General features: G+C 40.2%; 2 protein-coding genes across 2 annotated transcripts in view; both read right to left on the bottom strand.

Annotated features, from left to right (window-relative positions):
- Positions 1-2,637: 2,637 nt before the first annotated feature.
- On the bottom strand, positions 2,638-9,063 carry LOC138053158 (tetratricopeptide repeat protein 28-like; the record flags this gene model as incomplete). The annotated part of the gene is made up of 2 exons (XM_068899826.1): positions 2,638-4,664; positions 5,148-9,063. Coding segments are annotated over 2 exons (3,936 nt in total), but the record flags the coding sequence as incomplete, so codon positions are not given.
- Positions 9,064-9,126: 63 nt separating this feature from the next.
- LOC138051401 (tetratricopeptide repeat protein 28-like) overlaps positions 9,127-12,616 on the bottom strand; it is a 695,954-nt gene continuing 692,464 nt past the window's right edge. The window contains exon 12 of the transcript XR_011132794.1: positions 9,127-9,246. The gene's annotated coding sequence lies outside the window, so the exon portion shown is untranslated. The remainder of the gene's footprint in view (positions 9,247-12,616) is intronic.

Raw genomic sequence — 12,616 nt, 5'->3', positions numbered from 1 at the left:
GTCAGGTTTTCAAGTTTGAGGAATCCATCCATGTTTTATTTTCGCAGGCCAACTTTTCTTTAAATTTTCATTTTCCGGTGGAATCTTTTATTTATTTATTTATTTTTTTAATATGTGTTCTAAGTCTAGACATGTGTCTAGTTTCATCCCCCTCGGAAGCGTATAAAACCCCAAAAGCGGTAATTGTGCTGTGAAAAGGCCTTGCTGTGTGTATTGAATAACATCTGAAAGTTTCGTTGGCGAAACAAATACGTTTGCTGAAGCATCAAAGACGGCTGTCGCAGAAGAAAGAAAGTGAAAAAGAAAAGAAGGTGGGCTTGTCGAATATTTGTATGTCACATGTTCAAGGTTTTTGTCTTGTTTACATTTGCTCTGGCTGATTAATTGCCCCGTAGTTTGATTGACCAGAGAGTCTACAAGTATTAAGTGACTTGAGTTTCTGTCGCACTTATGGCCTACTTGGCCTACTAGCTATTGAACCACAAGACCGTTTACCATAGTTCATCTTACATTTGAATTTCTTGGAGCAGAAAGGTCAGACAACATTGAGAAAGTGATTGGGGAACGAAGAACTTGGTGAGGTCGAACATGTTTGTTGACTATATTGCTAAGTCATATCCAAGATGGCACTCTCCAATGCAAGTCACGAAGAGGCAACTTCAAAGTGCTCTTGTCACATTTTTACAGGGAAGTGGACAAAACGGCAATTATTTTTCGAATTCCTGGGGAAAGTCTTAGCAATTTGGAGAAACTTTTTCTAGACCGTGCTTTCCCTTTAACCTCTCTTTATAAAATAATTAGGATAGTAGTACGCCCACTCTCATTGGTCAATAGCTGTGTTTAAATGAGAGTATCGAAACACGGCTGTGACACCACACGTATTTTGATTGGTTATGTAGCCAGACGGGCGTTTTGATTGGCTGGTAGGAAATATGAGCGTATATCAAGAAAATCTGTTTGAATCAAGAAGTAAAAAACAGCACTTTCCTTCATTTTTCGAATCATCTTTGAGTAATATTTTCTAAAAGCAATAGAGAACTTTTTTTCCGTGTTCCAATGTTGTGCAAACCCTCGACTGCGTCTCGGGTTTGCATAACTGTCTCGAATTCTGCCAACTCCTGCTTGTGTTTAAGTGAGGCTATGGAAACATGGAAAACGTCCTCTATTTCTTAAATTGTTAATAGTCAAGAAGCGGTGATCTTAAATTGGAGGTTACCACTCCTAAACTCCCACTATTGCCATCTGTTAGGACAAGTCTCTAGGCTAGGTTACTATAAACTGCAAATGAAATAGCATTAAAAGGAGCCAAAGCTAATTGTAAAATTGTTCCAACTGATTAGCAGTTTCGACATTTGGAGGTATCAATACCATGGTCCCGGTTGTTCAACAAAAACTGTAATATCTGTATTTCAACTCAAATTTGAAATAGCAGAAAGTTGATTGTCTTCGAAAAAATAGAGTAAGTAAAAATGAAATTATATCTATGAAAACGTATAAAAATCGAAACTATTTACAAAACGTACAGCAGTCACCAGTCACATGAATTTATCTAGGTTTAGAAGGGTGGTTGAAACTCCTTTACTATAGTTAGTATTAGTAATCTAATGTGGAGAGGAAAAGAGTTCCAAAGTTTCCTACCAGTGAAAAAAAAAAGAGTAAAGACCGAAGTAGTTGCCTTAACAGGTTGAATGGAGAGTGAACAGCACATTAATCCGGTTGATATCACATATATTCGAAACATATTGGTAATGAAATTGGGAGTCAAACCTTTGAAGGGCCTTTTAAATAAGATTACGATTTCTATGTGCATGTGCACTATGAGAAAGAAATATGGATAGGGGCACATGGCGTGAGTAGTTCAAAGGCCAGATAACTTTCTCTAGTAGGTAAGTATTGTGGCCAAGAACTGCCAATAACGCTTTGACAACCACCATGTAATTTTTTCGAAGAAATAATGTTTCCAAAAGAAACTTAAGTCACTATTGAACAGTTTCAATCTGTATTAAGATTACAGGATTTTCTCACGTATTCGTATAGCACATGTACAAAGGTGCGTACAAAACCTTGAACACCCTTTAATTTAAATTAAACACCCGAAAAGTTACATGGTTGAAATGTTGCGTTTGAAGTGAAGCAATTTGAAATCATCGCAGGCTTTAAAGTATATTTCACTGAGGAATTTTTTTTTGCTCAAAAGACATTAATGTTTTAGTTATCTGAACATTTCTAAACAACTTAACGAAAGGGCAATTCTTTTTTTAAAAAAAATAAGCATACCGATGAAAATCAGTAAATTTCGAGCACCTTTTTCAAAAGTCGCGCATTATTTAAGCACTTCTTTGCCATTTTTGAAGCACCATTTTCCAGTTTGCCAGCCCAATCGGGAAAGACCTATCGTCAAATCATTTTTGGGCAAACTTCGCAAGGCCAAAAAACTAGGAAATACGAGTCACCTTATAGCCTAATTTTTATGGATGCAAAGCTTAACTATCATAGATTTGTGCTATACTAAAACACTTTAAATAAGACCTATTAGAAGAGAAATAACAATTTTTCCAAAAGTGTTGAAAATCGCGATTTTTGGCCAAATGGCAAAAACAAACAAACGATGAAATGTGAGGTACCACAGAGTAGTTCCCTTGGTCCTCTTTTATTCTTACTTTATATAAACAACATTTCTACTGCTCTGATAAACGGAACTTTAATTACATGATTGTTAAATTCCCTAAAAAGAAATCAGGAAACATAAATGTTAAATTACCAAATAAAGATGAAAACAGTGAAACACGGACATGTAAAAACTAGCGATAAAAAGCTAAACTTCCGACGTTTCGGCGACCTCATGACGCCATTATCAAGGAGTTGGAAATGAACATGCGAGTTCATAACGGTCAACACTAATTTCCATCCCTAAAACTGACATTGGACATTTCGTAACAATTACACGACTCATTATGCCATGTTAATATTGAAAAGTTTACAGCTCTAAAAACAATGAAAACAAGCAGAATGACAGCACTGATCTACAGTATTTAGGTCTAAAAACCCCGTTGAAGAAGGTTAACCTTTGTTTTGCTAGGTACTATTATGTCAATACTCTAAAAATTCGACTTTCCGGGAGCTTGACTCGTTGGTCTAGAGGATATCGGAAACTGCAAGGTGAAGCCATTGATCCGGGTTCAACTCTTTGCCTCGCCTATTTTGAATCTTCTCAGCTTGTTTAAAATCTTTGAAGTAGATTTGAAGTCTAAAAAAGACTGTACGTCGTATAAGTTGAATAAAAAGGGAAATGTCAGTTTGAGGGATGGAAAGAAGTGATAACCGTTCATAGCAAGTACAAAATACTCCAAATTTGCATAAGTGGAGGAGAGCTAGACAAAGACTTTAGCTCGGATTGAATCTGTTTGCACGTTCAGCCGTGGTCGACGTGACTATGGTAGTGGAGAAGTAGACCTTAGACCTTACTCTCGATTTGGGGTGCTCAGTTTAGGAGATGGGTGCCCATCCTGCCCTCAGTTTTAACATGGAGAAAGGATGGAATGCTTCCCTTTTAATACCTTTGTCAACTCAAGAGTTACTGACCAACGTTTGCAATGGTGCGAAATGGTATGAAATGACGTGACTCGGGTAGTCATACCATTTTTAAAATTCAAAAAATTTCCACAAGCATATGCATGGGCAAAATCCCACCTCCCCAGGGGTTTAAAATGCACACAATTAATTAAGAGATCAGGTAACTTTTACCCCACACACCTTTTGACCTTCTAGAAGTTTTAAGAAATCGCCCATTTCATTGAATTATTTTGCATTGGTCCAGTCTGTGACAAAATATCACAAAATGAACATGCAAAACTACAAAGTAAAGAACTTTCCATTTGTTTGGTTCCAGGCCCTAGCAAGAGTCCATCACCCAAGAGTTAGATTTACCCAAATTGTCCTAGTCCTCATCAGCGTCAGAAAAGTGTCTGTTTTTGAAACACGTTTCGCGGGAAAATAGACAATAAGCAAATCGGCTGACTCAATGTTGTGCCCGATTTAAACCCTTGGGAATAAAGCGTTTTGTTCCAGGAATTTCCATATCATTTCAATGTGAATGCTACATTGAAATTGTTGTAATTTCCAAACACTTCTACTTTCCTAGGTTGTTTTTAAGCTTATAGACATTTGCCTCCCGAAACAATTAATTTGCTTATTTAGCTTTGGCCAACCTTACAGAAACACAGAAAATACACATTCCCCGAGACTGTCACTTAATGATATTGTAAATGGAAAGTTGGTATAGCAAGCTAAAGAGTATACATGTCACCTGAGAAACATACCGCAAAAGCTTGGAGTTATTTTCAAGGGCCAAAATAACAAGACGGCTAGATCCTCAGTTATGGAAACAAACCGTTTTGCCAAGTGCCTGATTTCTATCAAGTGATTAACTAATCCTGGAACAGATGCTTACAAAACAAGGCACAAATGAAAGGACTTGGACAGTATCTTAATACTACTGAAATCTCATGGTACTTTAACTATAATTGGCATGATATCTTGTGTCTGACTGGTACTGAGGTATCAATGATTGAATTTTTTTCAATAACTCATATAATCGAGGAAACCAAAATAACATATCAACGTATCACAGTCCAAGTAAGTTTCTCACGTTTTGGACATCGTTTCTGAAAAAACAAAACCAGCAAGAAAGAAACAAGTGGTTGGTTAAATGGCAATAATGAATTTTGTTCTGATTAACAAGTAAATAATTATCTTAATTCATTCATTTAACTGTTTGTGCTAAAGTTAATAGCAACAATTCCTATTCACTGTTACTTTGACATGTAGACTTGAAGACCTCAATAACTCACTTCACTTGACATAAGCAATCGACAATCACCGATCAGTTTTACAGTCACTCCATCATAACACGGGCTCAAACAGCTAGCTATCTGCCGGAAGCTGAAATAGCTGACTCAGTGAAAGCAGACATTATTTAATTCAGGTATTAGCCAAAGCAGTTCGAGTAAAAATATCCACTCTGGCAACCGTTTATAAAGCCATTTCTCTGTGAAGAACGTACCTGCTCCTTTCGACAAATTCCTGATTAAAAACATGAACAAAGTACAGCGATTCAGTCATTAAAGTTATATTTAAATGGCACTTACCATTCTTTTCGTGTTTGAGCTCCCCAAATTCAAAGGTGACATCATCGCCAATTAGGACAAATGGCGCCCAGTATTTTATGGCCGAATAATTTTTTGTCTCCTGAAGAGATTTCATGGCATGGTGAAGAGCTGCACTTGCACTTTTTCTATCTGCCAAGTGTTGGTAGAAACTCTTCATGAACATCCAGGTCGCTTCATCGTCGATTGCCCAGAGTGACACCAGAACAGACCGGGCACCAGCACACAGGAAAGCCCTGGCTATTCCCACAATACCCTCAGATTTTACCTCTCCCTGGCCACTATGACAGCAACTCAGCACAACCAGTCTTGCCTGAAGACGAACTGCTTGAACATCGCTCAATGATAACATGTAATCTTCCTTTTTAGGGATCTTAGATGTGCGTTCGGGATTTGGGGCCAAAGCAATTTCTCCAAATTCGGCATCTCCGTGTGCAGCAATGTGGATTAAAGCAACTGACTTCATTCTTTTCAGCACGTCAGCTTTGGTTGCATTTTTACCTGTCAGAGGCGTGGTCTGCAGAAGTTTTCCAATCATATCCACCTCTTTTTTCGCACACGGCAGCTGTCCATACATGGGTTCACCAGTGCCGTAAGTGACTTTGCTCAAGCACGGATCGCCTACAAGCAGCGCTTCATTCTTACTTTCGAAGTTGTCAGTTGCCATAGTGATCAATTTTAAAGTAGTCAGCGAGGGAATTACACGGATCCTTACAGAGTCACTCATTGCAGAAAAAGGAGCCAGGCAAAAGTGTCCATCAGGAACAAACACTAAGTCATCACCCTGGATCAAGTCCGCTATAGGACTGACTAAGACATCATACAAGGGCTGCAAAGGGTGCACAGAAAAGCTCGAATACCGAAAGGTTTCTTCAACACCTTCCCTACTGCTCGAGAAGTCGCTGCCTTGTCTTTCAAGTGAACGATTCTCGCATCGCAAAACGGCCCCTGCATTGATCTGTTCTAAAGTACTTTTCATCAGAGACTTGGCAGTTCCATTTTCGATTTTCTTTTGTCTAAAATTTATCCCGATATCATCTCTTAGCAACCAGAAGCTGATCGTGTTCCCTTCGAGTGCTGTGAACACAGTTTGTGAAGGTAGATCTTTCATAACCAAAGCGATAGTTACCTTCATTGTAGGTTCCCCATCAATGCTGTATTGCATCTTTAAAATGTCTACCAAAGCCTGTGCTCGTCCTTGCTCAGCAGCATACAAGGCTTCATCAACCTCTCCATTCTTCAAGAGTGCTATCCACAGAGTGGTGTACGCAAACCTCTTTGTGTCACGAAAGCTTATTTTCCATGCATCCTCTGACTGAAGATGCCTAACTTCATCAAAATAATAAATGCTTAGACGATAGTAATTAAGAGCTTTGCTCAAGCAGCCAAAAAATCCATGAACAAGACCAATATGATAACATGCCATTGCCAGCCCTAATGGGTCCTCCGTTTCCTGGCAAATACTAAGATGTTGATGGTGGTACTCTATGGCTTGCTTGAAATTACCAAGACTTTTATAAGCGTTGCCGAGATTGCAATAAGTTTTTCCTTCTCCGGCCCTGTCCCCTACCTCTTTTGCAATACTAAGATGTTGATGGTGGTATTCTATGGCTTGCTTGAAATTACCAAGAATTCTATAAGCGATGCCGAGATTGCAATAAGTTTTTCCTTCTCCGGCCCTGTCCCCTACCTCTTTTGCAATACTAAGATGTTGATGGTGGTACTTTATAGCTTGCTTGAAATTACCAAGACTTTGATAACCAATGCCGAGATTGCCATAGGCTGTTCCTTCTCCGGCCCTGTCCCCTACCTCTTTTGCAATACTAAGATGTTGATGCTGGTACTCTATGGCTTGCTTGAAATTACCAAGACTTTGATAAGCGTTGCCGAGATTGCCATAAGCTGTTCCTTCTCCGGCCCTGTCCCCTACCTCTTTTGCAATACTAAGATCTTGATGGTGGTACTCTATGGCTTGCTTGAAATTACCAAGACTTCTATAAGCGTTGCCGAGATTGCAATAAGTTTTTCCTTCTCCGGCCCTGTCCCCTACCTCTTTTGCAATACTAAGATGTTGATGGTGGTACTCTATGGCTTGCTTGAAATTACCAAGACTTTTATAAGCGTTGCCGAGATTGCCATAGGCTGCTCCTTCTCCCACGCTGTCCCCTACCTCTTTTGCAATACTAAGATGTTGGTGTTGGTACTCTATAGCTTGCTTGAAATTACCAAGACTTTGATAACCAATGCCGAGATTGCCATAGGCTGTTCCTTCTCCAGCCCTGTCCCCTACCTCTTTTGCAATACTAAGATGTTGATGGTGGTACTCTATGGCTTGCTTGAAATTACCAAGACTTTGATAAGCGTTGCCGAGATTGCCATAAGCTGTTCCTTCTCCGGCCCTGTCCCCTACCTGTTTTGCAATACTAAGATGTTGATGGTGGTACTTTATGGCTTGCTTGAAATTACCAAGACTTCTATAAGCGTTGCCGAGATTGCAATAAGTTTTTCCTTCTCTGGCCCTGTCCCCTACCTCTTTTGCAATACTAAGATGTTGATGGTGGTACTCTATGGCTTGCTTGAAATTACCAAGACTTTCATAAGCAATGCCGAGATTGCCATAGGCTGCTCCTTCTCCCGCCCTGTCCCCTACCTCTTTTGCAATACTAAGATGTTGATGGTGGTACTCTATGGCTTGCTTGAAATTACCAAGACTTTTATAAGCGTTGCCGAGATTGCCATAGGCTGCTCCTTCTCCCGCCCTGTCCCCTACCTCTTTTGCAATACTAAGATGTTGATGGTGGTACTCTATGGCTTGCTTGAAATTACCAAGACTTTGATAAGCATTGCCGAGATTGCAATAAGCTCTTCCTTCTGGGGCCCTGTCCCCTACCTCTTTTGCAATACTAAGATATTGATGGTGGTACTCTATAGCTTGCTTGAAATTACCAAGACTTTCATAAGCAATGCCGAGATTGCCATAGGCTGCTCCTTCTCCGGCCCTGTCCCCTACCTCTTTTGCAATACTAAGACGTTGATGGTGGTACTCTATGGCTTGCTTGAAATTACCAAGACTTTGATAAGCATTGCCGAGATTGCAATAAGCTATTCCTTCTCTGGCCCTGTCCCCTACCTGTTTTGCAATACTAAGAGGTTGATGATGGTACTCTATGGCTTGCTTGAAATTACCAAGACTTTGATAAGCGTTGCCAAGATTGCCATAAGCTTTTCCTTCTCCGGCCCTGTCCCCTACCTCTTTTGCAATACTAAGATGTTGATGGTGGTACTCTATGGCTTGCTTGAAATTACCAAGACTTTTATAAGCGATGCCGAGATTGCCATAAGCTGTTCCTTCTCCGGCCCTGTCCCCTACCTCTTTTGCAATACTAAGATGTTGATGGTGGTACTCTATGGCTTGCTTGAAATTACCAAGACTTTTATAAGCGATGCCGAGATTGCCATAAGCTGTTCCTTCTCCGGCCCTGTCCCCTATCTCTTTTGCAATACTAAGATGTTGATGGTGGTACTCTATGACTTGCTTGAAATTACCAAGACTTTTATAAGCATTGCCGAGATTGCAATAAGCTCTTCCTTCTTGGGCCCTGTCCCCTACCTCTTTTGCAATACTAAGATGTTGATGGTGGTACTCCATAGCTAGCTTGAAATTACCAAGACTTTTATAACCAATGCCGAGATTGCCATAGGCTGCTCCTTCTCCGGCCCTGTCCCCTACCTCTTTTGCAATACTAAGATCTTGATGGTGGTACTCTATGGCTTGCTTGAAATTACCAAGACTTTGATAAGCGTTGCCAAGATTGCCATAGGCTGCTCCTTCTCCCGCTCTGAAACCCACTTCCTTAAAAATGGCTAATGCTTCTGTGTAATTTGTTATGGCCTTATTTAAGTCAGCTGTGCCCTGATAGTATGTACCAAGATTGAAATAAGCCAAACCCCTGCTTTGTCTGTCTCCCTCCTTTCTTGCAACGCTAAGTTCTTGCATATGCCGCTCCAAAAGGTCCAACTTTTTATCCACCATTGTTGACAATCAAAACCAGGAAGTTTTTCTCAGAAATCTGGGGTGCACCTAGAAGATAAATGAATGAAAACACGATAGGTTCAATGCTCTGAGTACAGTATGCTAAACTGGCATGGCAAGATTAATTGAACAGTAAAGGAATAACTATCTCAAGCCAGTATTTTGAAAGAAAAATGCCATTCTTCATCAGGGTTTCCCAAGGAATGATTTCGGCTAATGGAGACAGTTGTTACAGAATAAATACTTGGGCATCACGGAACATCAAAAATAGATAATTCTATTATGTAAACGAGGGGAAAACAGCCTATAGAAAAGTGATGGCTTCCCATTTCATCTTTCTTATCGCAAGCTAATTAAAAGTTCCTAAGATATGCTTCCCTGGCAGGAAATTTGCTGTCGGTATGTAGCTGACACCAAAAAAACAAGAGGGGATGCCATTAAGAGTGTAATATTCAATTTTCTCAAATTGACATCAAACTCATAACTTTTTATTTCATGTCTAAATCTATTCAATGTCGGAATTGCTTGTTTTTTCGTCACAATTTTTTCTGTCTAGATACCTGGTTACTCCATGTATTTTGATCCAGGGACTTTGAATGAGCTAATTGAACTGCTCACACGTTTTCATTGAGAAAGGCTGCTCGTCAGGACAGAATTGGCCGTTTTTATACCAGAGATGCATAATCCGGCCATTCAAATTATGCCTTTCCCTCTCTTTCTCCAGAAGCCAAAATCATTCCTTGGGAACCCTGATGAAGAAAGGAATTTTCTTTCGAAAATTTGGCTTAAGATAGTTATTCCCTCACTGCTCAATTAATCTTGCTGTGCCAGTTTAGCATCCTGTAGTCAGGGCATTGAAACTATTGTGTTTTCGTATTTCTCTGAGTTGTTTAAAAAAGTAGATATGCAATGCATACATGTGGGTAGCCACTTAGACACTGTACTACCAATGGAGTCTTACGTATGGTGTTCGTTTTCATTTGGGCTCTAACCATTTACTATACTAGCTCTCTAGGAACATCATTGGCTTCCCATTGCCTATCGAATCAGGTTTAAGATTTGGGTACAACGATTTGCCCACGACATCGTGATCCGATCTGGAGAGGTAATAACAAAAATTGCGCCTGCCCACATGAATGGGCATCACACATGGCAGTGAAAGGGGAGCGCGGATTAACCCTTAACACCAGCTAAAACCAAACTGGAATGAAGGGGTAGTTTCTAAAGAAACTGTGGTGCTGTCAAAGACACCATTCAAAATCTTATAGTTAATCAAGAATTACCGGACACTGCCGCCAATCTCATCATCAACACCCCTAGAACTTCGTGCATTTACTTCTTGCCTAAAATTCACAAACCCAACAACCCAGGTTGCCCTATCGTTTCTGCCTGTAGTTGCCCTACCGAACTCATTTCTAGCTACTTAGACAGGATTATGAGGCCTATCGTCAAATCTTTGCCATCATACATTAAAGACAGTACACACGCACTACAAATTTTCCACGATTTCAATTTCTCCTGCCAAGACAAACTTATTTTCACCATGGACATTACATCTCTATACACAGTCATTCCTAATGGCGAAGGTCTTCAAGCACTTAAACACTTTTTCGATCAACGCACTGTCAAAGAACCTAGTTTGGAAACGCTCCTCAGCCTTCCCGAACTAGTTTTAACGCTTAACTGTTTTTCATTCGCCGGCAACTATTACAAACAAATTAATGGTGTAGCGATGGGCACAAGAATGGGACCTAGTTATGCCAATCTTTTTGTAGGATATGTTGAACACCAATTTTTTAATCATTACAACGGCCCCAAACCTGAACTCTACGGCCACTACATCGACGACTGCATCGGCGCTATTTCATCCAGCAGAGAAGAACTCGATCAATTTATAACCTCCATCAATTCTTTTCATCCGGCTCTTAAATATACCCGGGAAATTTCGGAAACTTCATTGGCTTTCCTAGATATCAAAGTTTCTATTAGAGGCAACGTGCTATGCACTAGTGTGCAATACAAACCTACAGATTCACACAGTTATTTGTTGTATTCATCGTCACATCCATCACATGTCAAGAACTCCATTCCTTATTCTCAATTTCTTAGACTTCGACGTCTATGTAGTGATGACTCTGATTTTTCGAGCAAATCAGAGATGTGCCAGTTCTTCGAAAAACGTGGCTATCCCTTGTCTGTGGTCAAAGCGGGCCATCATCGCGCCCAACAATTTGATCGACAGTCATCACTACAAACGTCACAAAAAGATAAGAATGACAGAATTCCATTCACCCTCACTTTCCATCCTCATAATCACGCAGTCAAAGCATCATTCTTAGTAATTTTAAATTACTCCAAAATGATCCCAAGACTAGTAGAATCTTTTCGCAACCTCCACTTATTTCATTCAAACGCGACAAAAACGTAGGCAACTTTTTAGTTAGAAGCGCGCTCAAAACTAACGAGCAACCCGGCACTTTCAAATGCACGCGCTCACGATGCAAAACTTGTCTTTTCATTGTTAACACTAGCAAGATATCGGGACCTAAGCGATCTGTTAAGATCATCGATCGTTTCACATGTACCTCCGCAAATGTCATTTATTGCATAAGGTGTACGTTATGCAATAAATTATACATTGGTGAGACAGGTAGACGACTAGGTGACCGATTCCGCGAACACCTTCGCGATGTTGAGAAGAATGACAAGGATGCATCTAAGCCAGTCGCTCGCCATTTTAATCTGCCTAACCACCCCAAAAAACACATGGCTATCTGCGGCCTTTCCCTACATCTAGGTACGACGGAAAGCCGCAAGAATCTGGAACAAAAATTCATCTTTCAAATCGGCACCCTTAATCCTCACGGTATTAACGAACGCTTTTCATTTAACTAATATATTCCTATTTTTCACGTTGCCATGTTACCACCAATAGCGTAGCTCCTACTCTACTATAAAAACTGCACGTAACCCATAATCCCTCGATTCGCTCTGACGAGGGGCTAACGCTCGAAACGTCAGCTTTTAGAATCTCTGTACGGTGGCCAATTTACATTATCAACTCCGTTGATAAAACCAAATTTTTGTATACAAACTGGAATGTTTGATTCAGTACAGTTTTAACCAATAGGAATCAAATATCAAGTGGTGGCTTATCAGTACTGAATCAGTCGACTGTTTCATACCCTCTCCGCCAATCGTAATTCTTGTGATGACAAGTTGTCTGGCTCAAATCAAACCACAACTGAAGGAGTTTCGCCCAAGCCACTGAAAAGCAACCATGTTCCAGGGGTCTCCTCATCAGGTGGTAACCGGTAAAATTTACCGCTTGTAAGAGCACTTATTACCGCCTGCAAACGCTCAGAAGTCGCTTATCCGTTGCAGAACGTCCAACATTAACCAAATGCTTCACCGGTTT

This window comes from Montipora capricornis, chromosome 6 (genome assembly GCF_036669925.1).
Source record: "Montipora capricornis isolate CH-2021 chromosome 6, ASM3666992v2, whole genome shotgun sequence".
Classification (NCBI taxonomy): domain Eukaryota; kingdom Metazoa; phylum Cnidaria; class Anthozoa; order Scleractinia; family Acroporidae; genus Montipora; species Montipora capricornis.
This window is presented reverse-complemented; position numbering and strand designations above follow the sequence as displayed.